We start from the raw sequence: 15,866 nt of genomic DNA on the forward strand, positions 1-15,866 counted from the left end.
TTTCAAGTGTCCGTCTGCTTTAATTGTCTCTATGATCGCATGGCTTTATCAGAAGTGACTGCAAGGCAATTAGGTCATGCGGCCGCTCGTGTGTCGAGCGCCTGTGTTTCAGACCAGATGATCAATGTCCTATTTGTCACAGTCTCAAACTACATCAATGAGCTATTCATCACTAACAGACACACTGACAGACAATGACAGAGTGTGTGTGTGCGGTCAATGTTGCTCTGTACGTTAAATATGGATATCAGAGGGAAATTCCACAGACAGACAGTCATCAACGTTTCCTTCATGTTTGTGTACATTTTGTAAAGTTTGTGTCAGGGGAATGTAATATCACAGTATTGTCTTACCCCATTTAAAATTAACACATTGGTGGCAACTTAGTGAGGATATTTTTATATGGATTACATAATAAAAATTGCTTAAGGAATTGAAAGAAAGTTTCTAAAGTCTGTCCGTCAGAACGTACGTCTGTCTCACTCTTGTGAACGCAATATCTCAGGACCGCCTGGAGGGAATTTCTTTAAATTTGGCACAAACATCCACTAGGACTCAAGGATGAACTGATTAGATTTTGGTTGTCAAAGGTCAACGTCATTGTGACCTCAAAAAAAGCATTTTTGGCCAATAACTTAAGAATTCATAAGCTAATTTTGCCAACATTTCACACAAATGTCTAATAGGATAAAATGATAAAGAATTGAAATTTTATATCTAAAAGGTCAAAGATCAACTTCGCTATGACATCATAAAGTTCTGCAAAACTCTTTTGTGGCCATTATTCAACTTAGGAACAGAATGGGAGACATCTGTTCGGATACTGAATTGGCGACACTAATCTTGGGTGTCCACCTTGAAACTGTGGTGATTTTAGATCTTTGTTGCTGCCGGGTTGCACATGACGTATGAATCATCCATGTTTTGCCAAAAAATACACTTAATACCTTTTTATTAAATTGCTTTAAAGTCTTCACTGCAGATATTATGTAAGTCTGGACAGATGTGGATATAAACGGCAACTTGACTGGTGTCATTTTTGTAGCAACAAGTTAATTAATCAACAAGCAAATATGGACTAACAATAAGTCAAACTTATTTTCAATGATATAACATTACCTGAAAGAGATAACTTGGTGAGTACAATGCTATCATAACCAATAGAATCGATGGCCAAGTTGATCCAACTTGTAATAAACTGGAATTATGCATTATGAGAGAGCTCAACCCCAGTAAGTGTTCACTGTATTGTAGTATCACTGAGAAAGAAGCTCCAACTCAGTTGTGTCTGTCCTCTGACCTCATTGGAAAGGATATTATTAGTGAAATGCTCTAATCCATATTTAAAAAAATTAAGTTCTTACAAATGGATGAAAAGGCCTTGAAGAGACCTTTAACTGGACCAAGTAATGGTGGTTCATCATTCTAATCAACTTGTGATTTTCCTTTTAATGTCACAATAGAAAAATAATTATGTAAGAAAAAAATAATATGTTTTTTTCTTGTTCATCTGTCAGTAATACAGCGAACGTCAAAGTAGTTCTCCATTATCACGATCTTTCTGGAATTGGACAACGTGATTGTTAAAAGCTTCACTACACTATACAGCACAGTGTCCATTATCTGCACCTGGTAAAGCTGATCCATATCTAAATGAACTGAAAGAGGAAACAGGTTGTAGAGTAATGTTCTGCTTCCGCTTCTGCTGCATTAGCTCACTTTTGTCACTAATTTCCCCACAAAAGCTAATGTTACAATGGTCGATGGTCATGAGGACAATGCAGTCTTCCTAATGCACAGAGTAAAAGGAACCATTACTGAGCGTAGGCCAGGGTGGGATAGAGAGAGCTGAGGGTCAGGAAAAGAAATAGACGGTCAATAAGAAGGAGAGACTGAGGGAGAAGGATGTTTTGTTACAGAAAGCAATGAATGTAGATATCTCCCCATAATGATTTATATATATAATTAAATTATTACCAACCCAAAAATAAGTACTGGTCGTGGAAAAACAAACAGATACACTCATGTCTTTGGGGTTTAAGAGATATACAAGGCCATAGCCAGATTTCTCCTTGCAGATCACCAAGTCCATTGGTCAAATTCAATTGAAATCAATTTTGAAGTTAGAAACATCATTACAGATTGAATATTTATGTTTTTCCCCCACAGGCGATTTTTAAATTAAAAGTGACAGCCCTACCCCATTGGAAGAGGAGAGAAAAATAACCCAACCTTCGCTGAAAATGCTCATCTGTCATTCGTTTAACAAAAAAAAAAAAAGCAAGGATGTCTTCAGGGAAATTACAGCAAAATTGAACTCATTACGTCGTCATCTAATCACATTGTGTTTTAAGGTTATTTGTGTGCGTAAGTGTGTGTGAATGTGTGTGGAGATGAATCACAAATATGTTTGCCCTTTTCAAATTGTATTTCAACAAGCAGAGATTTAGCAGCTGCACAGCACCATTAAAGACATCAACTAAAAAATATTCATAAGGTTGTTGTGTCTTAGGTGTGCATCAACATCACTCAACATCTGCAATTATAAATGACTCTGAATAGGAAAGGCTCTCCGATCATCAGACGGGTAGACAGAGGAGAGATGCTAATGTAAAAGAAAGCAGGCAAGGCATTAGTGGCCGTCGTTTAAAGGATGTGCGTTTCCAGGGATGTGATGAGTCAGCAACGGGTACTCAGTTCCTGCCATTAAGATCCTAACGGTTTGAACTGTTGCAACAGATGCAGTGTAGAGGTTTCGGGCCTTGTGGTTAAAGAGGATATAACTGAAAACAGCACAGGTCCCCCCCGCCCATACAGTATGCTACTGTATGTAATCTCCCTTTATTCATTTTTAAAGCATTCATGTTTGAGTTAAACGTGAGACATGAGTACTTTTGTATTTACAACACACACCATACGCAGCTACTTAATAAGATCCAGCTGACACCCTGCACCCTTACCTCAGCATGTTTGTCACACTCTATCTTCTCACGTATATACACACACACACACACACACACACACACACACACACACACATACACAGAGGACATGCTAATGAGATGCAGGAGCATTGTAGGTCAGAGGGATGGGTCACTGGCTCAGGCGTTTAATAGTTTCTTAATCTCTAGACCAGGGCAAGAAAGAAAGGATATAAACCAAGAGGCGCGGAGAAATAGTGACGGAAGGGACAAATGATAACACGTAATTGATTTTTTTTTTTATCTTGCATACCTATAGTAAACACACACTTAATGAACTCTGCAAAGATTGAGAAGGAGAGAATTTAGCAGTGTAAACACATTCCTCATGGAGTCAGATAAGCATGCCGGCGAGGCACAGACAGCATCGCATCACTTCAGCTACTCGCTGTCTCACTGAACACACACCTCGAGGTTAACTACTCTCACCTATCCTCCTCTGTCAGTGATGTACAGCTTTGTGGAAAGCAGTATGACACACACACACACACACACGGTGGACTGTCCTGAGTTATACCCCTTATTTTCTCTCTTCCTCTCTCTCTTTATCTCTCTCTCTCACAGATACTTTGTCGTCTAATTACAGACGTAGAAGCATTTCTGACATCATCCATCACCCACCATACCCGTCCATCTCCTCCCTATCTCATCTTGTCCTTTCTCCTTCCTCCTGCTCTTTCTCTGTGTAATTTATACTTTCTTCCATTCTCTTCCCTACACCAACTTCCATATTTCTTTCTCTCTTTTCTTTTCTCTATCTCTCACTTACTCTGTCTCCTCCTCTCTCCATTCCTATTCCCCAGACAGACATTATCAGAGGGAATGGCGATTGGTTTGCTTCAACCCTTCGTTCCTCCATCTCTCTGTTGTTCTCTCAAGGATGTCTCTCTTATCTCTGCATTACAGTTTCCATAAAGGCAAGAACTCATTCCTTCTTTCTTTTCTCTGTCCTCTTCCTTTGAATGTACATGTCCTTGTAAGGCCCCTTACCTCAACTTTTACTTTTATGTCTCTTTTTCTAACTATTTTTGGGTTAATGTGAATTGATCCTAGCTCCTTCCTCCTTTTTCCTTCTTTATACTTGGTCTCTGCAGTCACTCAGTCTTGCCCAGTAAGGCAGCAGTGCTGATATTCAGTAGGACACACCTCTTCTTTTATTGCTGATCCAAAGTATCAGAGAATTTCCGTTAGTTCTTTAATCCATATTAAGAGCAAGTGATATGTGGCACGTATCAGAATTGAAAGCAAAGTATCTTGACTTTACGTGCTTTTTTCACTTCAGGAGGACTCATAAAGCAGAAGTGCTCTCAGTAGATGCTTTGGTACCCACTTAATCTTCTCTCTTTGTTTCATCCTTCTCGCCATCACTGAGCAGGGACCTGCTAACGTCCATCAGCAAAAAACCTAGCAAATACAATTCTTTCCCCTCAGATGAAGTACTTATTTCTGGAACTACTACTTTTGGAAACTGGCCCGGAACTAAAAATAGCTTCTGTACTGTAGCAGCCTCTGATAGATGAAAGTAGCAATGACGTATTTTATTCTAGGAATTTAAAGTTTCTAAAAGTTCCTGACAGGAAGAGTTTAAATACTTTGTCTGTTCTTCATCCATCCCCTGTGCTCTTTCTCGGTCTTATCCCCCCTCCTGTCAGCCTCTCTCCTCCATCTGTACCCGCCCTCGCTCTCGCAGGGCCTCCTCCTGATCCTCTCCTCTCCCTTTAGTCCCATTAGTTATCTCCTGATGGGTCATTAACTATTAAACACCAGATAGAGGGGAAAGGAGAAGAGGGGCCTTATGTAAGGTTTGTGTCTAGTTTGCAATAATAAATGGGGGAACAGAGAGGGAAGGAGAGGAGGGTGAGGCAGGTCCATGGGGTGTCTTTTCTGTAATGTTAAGTGAGAGCAGATCTGCTGCTTGCTGTCCTCTCGGATAAGGTGTGCTGTACCTACCTAAAATGAGAGAAGAGAGACAGTGATTTACATTAACATCTCAAAAATAGCTAGAAAAGCAGCAGATTTTAGATCACTATACAGTCTGCTCTTTCTCTGCATAGTCTGTCTCACATCCAAAATGCAGCCCAACTTCTTCCCCTCAGGAAATCAGTGCCAGGCCTTCTCATCCAGTCAAGCTTAAGAGGGTTTTTGGATGATCCAGAGACACTTAAACCCCTCAGATGACACCAATTTCAAAGAGCCGTCAGTGTCTTATCAAGTCACTGATGCCATGTACTGTAAACTTAACTTATTGAATGTTGCTTCCACCTAGTGGTCATAAATGAAAAGTTTAATTTTCCCTCCTAGGAATGTACTTTTTGCAACTGATGTCTGTGTAAAACATGGATTTGGAAAACAACATGTTTGGCTTGTTGCTGGTCTGTCATCAGAGTCGACCCTTAATCCAAATATTGTGTGTCCGTCTACAGACTCTCTGATGTTGGGAACGGAGGTCGACCTGCAGCGGGTGGAAAACAGCACGTTTGCCATGGAGATGGTGTTGAAGGCGTGGCTTCAAGAGCAGGGTGGAGACAGGGAGCACCTCCACCTCCTGCTGCCCAGCCCCCTGGACAATCCCATTCCAGGTACAGATACTGGACACAAACATATTGAAGTATTGTGTACAGTAGTACAGTAATATGTGATGTCTTTTCACACTTTCTTATGACATTTGTCACCTGTGTAGTATGCGTGAAGTGTGACATGCAGGAGCGTCTGATAAGCCCCGCCCTCATCCCCCTTAACCCCAACCTGGGAGTGAAGACCGAGAGCGTCCGGGACTTCCTGCCTGTCACTAAGGGATCAGCCAATCAGAGCCAACCGCCACGGAAACTGAAAGCAATCAAGTAAGACACGGGGCTGATGCATTAAAAAGTCCCCTTCTGTTGCTTTCAACTCAGATCTAGCCACACCCTTTTTGAGCTTCACTTAAAAGGAATAACAAAATACTTGTGCTGAAATATGCATTCCTTTAGGGCTGCTGGAAAAAATAATAATCACGATTATATTGGTCAATATTGAAATCACGATTATTTATCACGATTACTCATTAACCTCTGGTATTTGCAATCGTTTCTAAAAAGCATCATACAGTACATCTTAAAATGACATTCCAGGATATAATGTTAGTGTCCTTTCTCTCACAGGAAGAGTCTGAATCAGAACCAAATCTGTTTTACTACTGTGAGTCGGTTCAGCTTTACACATATCACACATAAATGTTACACAGCTAATGAACAATTTTACATCACCGCTCATTTTACATACAGTTTAACAATAAAACGAAATGCTGTCAAAGGTGGAGGGACCGCAGGGTTAGCTAACGTTAGCTTCTTCGTCTCATCTGGGGTCTGATAAATGGTAAATTCATCAAAGTCTGTGCCCATAATGCTATCTTCTAAGCGACTGTAGCTGTCATATATTTCACATGGTTTCACATGGTAGATTTAGAGGCTTCCACCGCTGTCTGTCACTCTGCCTCAGGAGAAATTGCTGTACTCGCCCTTATGTTTGTTTGGTTTTCATGACTTCACAAGTGATGACGTCCTGTCGTTGGGTTCCCAGACAACGGAGTTGGTTTTGCCTTTTTTGCTCACCAAACGCTGCTGTGGCTGTCCTCCTTTTGCCATCTTTACTCGCGCAGATTTTTTTAATTCCAGCTGATGATATGCACACGACTTGCCTCCCTGACCGGGGCGAATGTGCGCATGCGCGTGTCATTCAGAACACAAGACAAAATAAGTGTTCTTGCAAAACAGAACATGGCAAAATAATCGTTTTTTTCTCAATTGTACTATTTTGGTGATCGTTGGGAGCCAAAAACTCGAAATTCAATTAATTGCACAGGCCTATTTCACACAACTAGTTAAAAGTGGTTTGATTTAAAAACCACAGGCTGCTAAGAGGGCAGGAAATGTGTTGCATAGTAAGTAACATGAATGAAAAAAAGAAAGAACTTGAGTACAAAATCTGCGACAGAAGACATGATGAACATGTTTTTTTCTCTTATATTAAGTTTAAACCTTAAAGGGAGTGTGTAGATCTGATGTCTGCCTTCACCATCATCCCAGCCACATCCATGCTTCCTTGTTGGAGTGAGGGAGAGATGAAGCACGTGTGTGTGTGTGTGTGTGTGTGTGTGTGTGTGTGTGTGTGTGTGTGTGTGTGTGTGTGTGTGTGTGTGTGTGTGTGTGTGTGTGTGTGTGTGCGTGCATGCTCCATCAGCCGTACGCATGTAATGTGGCCAGTAAAACCCTGCGTGTCTATGAATGGCCCCATTCTGACAGCAGGGAGTAGTGGAATATTTCTTAGATAAAACTATCCCATCACATCTGAGTCTGCTTTGTTCTGCTCTGCTGGAAAACACTCAAAATAACTGGAGTTGGGCTGAAGCATTGCTCCATGCTCAAAAGAAAGTCGAGAAGTTTCCTTAACTTGTTTGGGAGGGAATGTTGTTCTTCTCATATAGTAGAAACTCATGGGACATGGTAACAGTGGTAACCAAGGAAAGGACAGGGATTGAACACAAGATAAACAGAACGTAACACTGGCTACAAGAAATACAAAAAAAAACAATAAGTGTTTTATCAGTCACAGCAAACACATTCTACTAACCAACAAACTCAAAAGAAAGTATTGAATTAAGTAATTGTATACATATGAATTTTTCTTTATACACAATCTAACACAAATGATGGTTGGCTGACTTACAAGTTTTTTCAGTTACACAATATATGTATTACTGTCCTAAGCTTTTATATATTTCCTAACAGGACAAGCATAATATGGCAAAAAGAAATTGAAAATTATTCTGAGGGTGCACTCATTTTAAATAGCTCAGGAATTGTCAGTTTAAGCCCGTTTTAGTATTTTTAAATGCATACAAAGAATTGTGTTCCTTGCTTCCCACTTCCTTTTACTATTTTTGATACAATAAAACAAAACATGTTAAATAAGCAACTTATACTTATTAATTCGGTACACACATTCCTTTGCATATATTTATGTTCCTGTCATGATCCTGGCTTTTGTTCTATTTCCTGTTTTATTTTATAGGTTCTTCTCAAGTGTCATATTCTTGTTTGACTTCCTGCCTTGTGTGTTTTCCCGCCTTTGTGATTGTCTGCCCCACCCTTGATGTGTTTCACCTGTTCCTCGTCAGCCCTCATGTCACCTGTCTGTCGTTACCACTCTCCTTTGTGGTTGGTGTTCTCTTGTTTCAGTGTCAGGTTGTCTGCGTTTCTTCCTGGCTCTCAGTTACCCCTTTTCCACCAAGGCAGAGCTGGTGCTGGTCCGGAGCCAGAGCCTAGTTTCAAATCGGTTCTTTGTTTTTCGACCACCAAAGCACCAGCTCCGAACCAGTAAAAGTGGCTCTTAACCCTTGTGTTGTCCTTCGGGTCCCAGTGACCCGAAGGACAACACAAGGATTATGTACTTCCGTTTACTTTGTTGAGAATTGCTCTCTAAACAAGGGTTAATACAGCACCTTAGTTCTTGTTTGTACAGCATTTTGGTCAGCTTAAACTGTGTTTAAATGTGTTCTAGAAATAAACTTTACTTACTTTACAAGAAACAGGATTTAGAGAGCAATTCTCAACAAAGTAAACGGAAGTACATAATCCTTGTGTGGTCCTTCGGGTCACTGGGACCCGAAGGACAACACAAGGGTTAAGTAACACCAAATCATTGCTGGGCCAGGGTTACCGTGACCAACAAGACGAACAGAAACTTGTGACCGCCATTTTTGAATTAACAGATAAACACGATGGACGCGATTTAACAACAGCAGCAGTGGTCAGAGGAGGAAACAAGCTGCTTTCTTGCATTATAAAGGCGAGCCGCGCGAACACGCTGGATCCGCCAAGTTTGGATGCCGATGTAGGTCCGCAAAGCCATGAACATCAATAGCAAAGCAACGTCCGCCATTGTTGATGGTGTGTTTGGCGCCGCCGCGCTAACGTTACTGCGAAAGATGAGACGTATACAGTGATGTAAGACCTGGCTCTGTGCTGGCTCGTTAGCCTGTGGAAAAGCAAACTGGTTCTTTGTAGGCTCGTCAGTCGAACCAACTCCGAACCGGCACTAGCTCTAGCTCTGAACCAGCACCTGGTTCTTGTTGGTGGAAAAGGGGTAAGTGTATCTTGTAGTGTTAAGTGTTTCTAGTGTTGTTGGTTTTTTGGATTCAGCCTTTTGGTTATTAATGCTTGCTTTTAGTTCTGCCAACCTGCCTGCCTGGTCTCCTGCTTTTGGCTCCTCCTTTTGAACTCTCAAACCGTGACTATTCCACCATGTACACATATAGTGTATATACAAAACACTTCCATCATCCCACCTAACCATCGCAAAACAAAACAGGGCCTTGAATAAAACATACTATGCTTAGTAATCTTAATCCTGATGAGCTCAGCTTACTTCAGTAAAGATTTCTGGCCACTCACAACCAAGATGTATGCCAAGGGGCGACCATTTTTAAAAGCTTAAATCATTCCTTCTAAAACACACACTGTGTGTGTGTGTGTTACACATACCGGTCGGTCCAAATGTTCTGTGTGTACACTTTACATACTGATGAGTCATGATTTACAGCAGTGACATTTAAATAAAGCTGGAGGACGGTCACACTGCTAACAAATTATTCTTGGCAGGGATGATGTCATTCTCTGCTCATGATGATTTGTTGTGCGTTTGCATACAGACTGCTTAAATCTATTCCAGGAGTTTAGACAGGGCTCCAGACTGCGACCAAATGGTCGCATTTTGCGACCAAAATTTGAGAGTGTGCGACTGAATTTTACATCCAGTCGCACATGTGCGACCAGTACATTTGCCCCCTTTTTTTACACGTTAAATGTCGAAACGTAGGTACCTGAGCGCGTAAGCGCAAGCTTATCTGTCCTCTCTGAAAATAGACAGAGAGCGGTGCTCCGACACAAACACACACACTCGCACACACGCAGAGTTGCGATCGGCGCAAACTACGTCGGCTGTTTTGTTGAAGTCACAGTGAGTGATGCCGATAAAGTGGTTTCAAGTATGGTTACAGTTTTTAAAAACTTCACGCAGACAGCGTTTTCTGCTATATGATATTAAAAACAGTCACGGTGCTGTTGACGTTACACTTCCTCTGAGACAAGCAGCAGGAACTACAGTGTGCAGCTGTGCCCTGGTGACTGACTGACAGGCTGAGGGTGTAAGGCAAGGCAACTTTATTTCTACAGCTCCTTTCAGCAACAAGGCAATTCAAAGTGCTTTACATGAAACATTAAAGCGCAATTAAAAACGGTCATGATGAAAATAAGGCTAAAAAAGTTACAGTGAGTAAGAAATAAATAATTATTCAATTTAATAGGTTGTAGGGACGGGTTTGGGAGGAGAGAGGGAGGGGTTTTATTTTTATTTTTGTTTAATTTCTTTAGAGTGTAACATATTCTAATAAAATAACATGTTCTAAGTACATATGATAAATAGGTTTGGAATTATTTTTACAACTGAAATAATTGTTTTGTAATTACAGAGGGAAAGTACCGAAAAAATGTACCGTTGGGTACTGGAACATAATTTCAGGTATCTGTACCAATATTGGTTCAGATGCGAAAGGTACCCAACCCTAAGGGTAGTAGCCTAAACAATGCATGTTTAATTTTAAGGTGAATTCATTGTAATTGTAGACTAGAGTTGGTATATTTTTTAAATATTTTGTTTACTGTCATGACAGCAATGGTACCTTCTATGTTGCATCTTCAAACGTGACACTGAATTTGAAACAGCACATTGTAATTTCTGCATCTATTATCAAAGTATTTATTAGTAATATAGTGGAAATTAGTAGAAATGTGAATATTTGGTTGGTATGTTGATTTACGGTGTGTGCCCCTAAATTTTCTGGTTGCGCCCCTAAAATTTTCAGTAGGGGGCCACTGTGCTCCTTGTGAAAAATAAAATGTTTAAGCTACACTTCCAGTGGTGACACGTAATGACGTAAAGAGTGTTTTTCTTTGATTGGAGAGAGTTGCTATGGAAAAAAAAGGTCTGCATGCTAACCGTGTGTGTGTGTGTGTGTGTGTGTGTGTGTGTGTGTGTGTGTGTGTGTGTGTGTGTGTGTGTGTGCGCGTGCGCACACGCACTCTAGGACTCTGCGTGCAGACGGAGTGTGTGAGAGTGTGTTGTACGGCCTGCCGCTGGTGATCCGCCCCACCACCTGCTGGCAGCTGGACTGGGATGAAATGGAGACCAACCACAACTTGTTCCATGCTCTCTGCAACGCACTCAGGGTGTGTGGATGTGTTAGGATGTTATGTGAATATGAACACTGTTTGTTCATCTTGTGACCATTTTCTTTACAATTTAGACCAGAAACTAGGTTCCTCCCAGCCTTTTGACACAATCCTATGGGGATTAATCTTATTTACAAGAGTAGAATAGAACAGTAGAAGTTACGGCTGGACGATTAATCGAAAATGTATCGAAATTTTGAAGCTGTTAACGACGTTTTTTTCCCCATGACGATAATTTATTCCTGTTGACAGCCCTAGTAGAAGTAAAATAAAATTGTTCACTGTAAAAACATTCATGCTACAGAGCTTGTGATAATAATTTACTAAATCAGTGATTCCCAAAGTGGGGTACGAGGACGCCCAGGAGTCCGTGGCACTCTGCCAGGGGGGGTCCGTGAAAAGTTTTCAGATTCATTCATTTAAAGTTGCAGTGGGTAGAATGCAAAAAAAAAAAAAAAAAAATTGGGAGTAGAGTGAGACCTCTTCCTGCAGTTCTCCTTATCCCTTCTTTGCCAATAAGAACTCTCTCTCTATGAAGTGGCCAGTAATTGACCAAAGTCTCCCGTGACAACTTCATTTTTTTGTTTTGAAATCTATAAAAGTTCATAGATTACATTCTAATCTAAGTTTAATATAGACCATGTTTGAGTGACAAAATTATTATTTCCATCACTCTTGGATCCCCTGATTGGCTCTTTCGGTTGCTTTTTGCACCATCTGACATTCTCAGTACTCCTCTGTGCAATACAAATGAATGGAAGTGTTTGATGTGAGATTTGTTTTTCCCTCTTTCAGAGTCGTGACTTGTTCCTGCTGCTGCAGGTGGAGCCGGCACAGAGGTCCACAGCTGGAGGCTCAGGTCCATATGCCTGTTTGAGAAAGCAATGTGAATTGATCAGTCCTTGTGAGCGCACTCACATGCCTCGTGTGTGTGTGTGTGTGTGGGGGTGTATGTGTGTGTGGGTGGTTTGGTGTGTTTACAACACAGGTGTGTATTCTCACTACGTCCTCCAGCCGTCCCCATCCCTCTGCCTCCTGCTGAAGCCTGTGGTCTCCAGAGAGTTGCTGCTGCCGTGTGCGCTACCTGTTGCCACTCAGGAACCTGCACCTGATGCCATGCACTCTATACAGGTGAGGTGACGTTCATTCATTCATTATATTCATTACAAACAAATGAGAGAAGTAGACTGTATATATATATATATATATATATATATATATAGTTGTAATGACAGTTATTATAGACAAATTCAGATACAAATACACTTAAATACGTACCTTAAGTGTGAGGATAAACAATATATTTTAAATAAAAACACTAATTATAGTTAATATATCACTACAAATCTATATTATTGTTTACTATTATTGTATATTTATCCCATGAACCATGAACAGAAACACCTCTGATTCTCACTTCTAAGCAGAGATGCAGAAATGGACATAATGCTTGGTTACTTTCATCAAATTTAGTTTTGTCTGAAGATGGGAATTATTTTTTTTTTTAAAGTTTTAATTCCATTTAAGAACGAGATATTGTCTGTCATGTGTATTTTGAACAGGCTATAGCCATATATGTGCGTAACTCTTTGTCATTGAGTTTCAATGGATTTATTTGTAGGTAACCAAAGTTGTTGATGTGTCCTGTCTATTTCTCTGTCAGGGTTGTCTCACTCAGCTGGATGAGGAGTGTGTGTTCAACCCTCTGTCTCTGAGCAGTAACCTGTACCAGCACCTGAGGAGTAGAGGCCTGCTCTCACAGCCTCGATACCCATACAGGTCAGAGGGGGTGGATGCCACGATGCAAATGCATCCGTGTACCCCGTGTGATAATGTTAGAACAGTGTAAATGTTTGGATGTAGAGGTCTCAATGAGGACATGATACTGATAATGGTTGATTCCAGACTGCAGCCAGCTGCTGCCCACAGAGACCAGTCCCAACCACTAGAGGGCCTTAAAGGCACAGCCAGCAGGCAGCCGCGGCAGGTAAACACAACAGCTTTATGGCAGTGTAAAGGTCACAATGTGCTGCTCACACAGACAAGCACAATGATTATGATTATGAGCAAAGTTGATAGCCCGAGTCAAGAGCAATTTGAAACCACAAAGCAGGAAGAAGGTTTTTATAAACCTCATTTAGGTTTTTAGGTTTAGGAATGTGTGCTTTACCAATGCAACTTCCTCCTCATGTCTCACTTGAGTATTATCTCAGTAGATGGCAGCACTTACCGTCTGCAGAGACAATATAGTGCATAAATACACAGAACATAAACCAGCCCTTTATGTTAATTTATCAGAATATTTTAGCAAAGACATATTTGAAGTCATTTTACCTTAATGTTTTAACACTAAACAACCTCAACACTGGCAGCAGATGGAATCAGATGCAGCAATTGTCTCCGTGTGTCTTCTGGGAAGAGTTTAGATAATTAGATATGACCTTAACCTTTTAGAAGAAGTAATCAGATTAAAAGTCCTGCATTTAAAATCATACTACCAAGTAAAGTACAGAGATATAACACCTCTTTACTTTTACTTAGTAGTAGGATCAGCTAAATTTCATCCAAGTGTTAAAAGTAAAAGTACTTGTTTTGCAGAAATGTTATAACAAAGCGTATATTATTAATACAGATGCACCAGTGTTTAGGCAGCATTTGACTGTTGTTTTGCTTGTAGTGGGACTAGTTTAAACTAGTATATGAACTGTAGGTGTCCACTGTGTACACACAGGGTTACACTTTGAAAGATCGTAACATTTCATGTTGCTTCGTTACATCCACTGAGGCCGACTGTGACCTGAGAGTGTTTAGCTGTTGGCAGTGTGACTCATCAGGCTTGATAAGGCTGCTTACATGCAAATAGTTCACTACAGCAGCAAAACACAGAAACTGTTCACCCGCTCTGCTTCTGCTTTGTTCTGTTCTTTGGCACACTGTCTTTTTATTCACTGCAGTGGAACTTAACCCTTTAACTCTAAACATAGTGTTTGTATTTGCCCTGTTGATGTCTTCTTCCTCTCTAGTTCTTTATCTCTTTTGTTCCACCTTCTTCAGATCCTCCTCCTCTTCCTGTCTTTCAACTCACTCTTTCTTTTCTTATAAATCCAAGAACTGACAGCTCAGACTATATTATTCAATTCCAGAAACCAATGTATTTTGTTGCTTCAATATCATTCTAAACATTTTCAAAACTTAAACTTGAATTATAAAGGCTGTGTGTTGTCTCCACTCAGCCACAAAACCAGGGTCGCCAGCTGGGAATGAACAGCAAGGTCAGGGCTACTGTGGCTCCCCTGCCCTCGTCCTCCTCCCACTCCTCTTCCTCCCTGGGACCTCCCCCTGCTAAGGCCTCACGTCCAGCTCTGATGCTCCTCAGCAGCAGCGGCAGCAGTGGCAGCCGCCGGGCCCTGGCCACTGCTCCACAGTTGGAAGACAATGATGATGGGGCCTCCATTGTGATACAGTAAGAACACTGGGGGGTGAGCGAAAGACAGTGGGCCGAGAGAGCAATACAGTGACAGGGAGGTGACAGAGAGAGAGAGAGAGAGAGAGAGAGGTGGTGTAGTGCTTCCTCAGCAAGTCACATGCACACACACACACACACTTTGAAATCCTTCAGCATCCTGACCTGCCACTTCAAAGGGCCTTCCAGTGTTAGCACACACACACACACACACACACACACACACACACACACACACACACACACACACACACACACACACACACACACTTGGCTAATCGATCCCCATTGTAAAGGATGTGAGTAATCAGGCATCTCATAAAGACTTTGTAAAGGAGGGAAAGACACACACTAATTTGCTCGTAAACACACACAACACACTCACACTGTTCTGCACTACACTCTGGGTGGTTGCAGCTTCTTTGATACTTCAATTCATCTCTATTCTCACCACACAAACCATATTAGCTAGAGCTGAATATAGCAAGCCTTGGGGGGGGGGGGTGTGTGTGTGTGTGTGTGTGTGTGGAAAGTTTCGACTCGCTGCCATCTTTAGATTGCTGAGACAGCAAAACGTCCACATCACACACTGCGAACAATGAAAAAGCGGGAGAGAGCAACATAAGACATCTAGAAACAGGCAGAAACCGCTTGCAAAATAATGATTCAGTAAAGCACAATAAAGCATGCACGCTGCAGCTATAGTGCTATACTACATACGGACTCATAGACAAACACACATATTCACATTCCATTTCCATTTAGCCCTTAAGTCCCGTCTGAACACAGCTTCACTGTTTTAATGAGACGGAGAATAAAGCAGCACACAGGCTGGCCTCTCTGCTCTCCTTCACCCCCACAGCGAGCCCTCTCTCTGGGGGTTGAAAGGCAGCGTGAGGGTGGGGGGGGGGTGGATGAAAGGAGAACAGAGACGAGAGAAAAATGTTTTTTAAACTGCAGCATGTTCTTTAAAATTGACATCAAAAAAGGTATGCAAACGTAAAAATTCATTGGTGTTTGAGATTTCGAGAGAGGTAGATTGGAGTTCATGCAGTGACCTCACTGGTCGCACATTTAATTTGATTTTCGTTCATAGGCACGTATTTGTCAGTTGGGCACATCCATCATTACTATTATTAATTCATTCCTCGTCAA

General features: G+C 41.3%; 1 protein-coding gene across 2 annotated transcripts in view; it reads left to right on the forward strand.

Annotated features, from left to right (window-relative positions):
• The window catches only part of LOC120572135 (meiosis 1 associated protein), a 39,826-nt gene extending 24,194 nt beyond the window's left edge, over positions 1–15,632 (forward strand). For both annotated transcript variants that reach the window (XM_039821278.1, XM_039821279.1), the window contains exons 5-12: positions 5,405–5,560; positions 5,662–5,821; positions 11,104–11,245; positions 12,044–12,107; positions 12,237–12,379; positions 12,912–13,027; positions 13,154–13,235; positions 14,482–15,632. In XM_039821278.1, the coding sequence (XP_039677212.1) occupies positions 5,405–5,560; positions 5,662–5,821; positions 11,104–11,245; positions 12,044–12,107; positions 12,237–12,379; positions 12,912–13,027; positions 13,154–13,235; positions 14,482–14,715 (1,097 nt within the window). In that variant the 3' untranslated portion in view covers positions 14,716–15,632. The remainder of the gene's footprint in view (positions 1–5,404; positions 5,561–5,661; positions 5,822–11,103; positions 11,246–12,043; positions 12,108–12,236; positions 12,380–12,911; positions 13,028–13,153; positions 13,236–14,481) is intronic.
• The last annotated feature ends 234 nt before the right edge of the window (positions 15,633–15,866 follow it).

This window comes from Perca fluviatilis, chromosome 14 (genome assembly GCF_010015445.1).
Source record: "Perca fluviatilis chromosome 14, GENO_Pfluv_1.0, whole genome shotgun sequence".
NCBI lineage: Eukaryota > Metazoa > Chordata > Actinopteri > Perciformes > Percidae > Perca > Perca fluviatilis.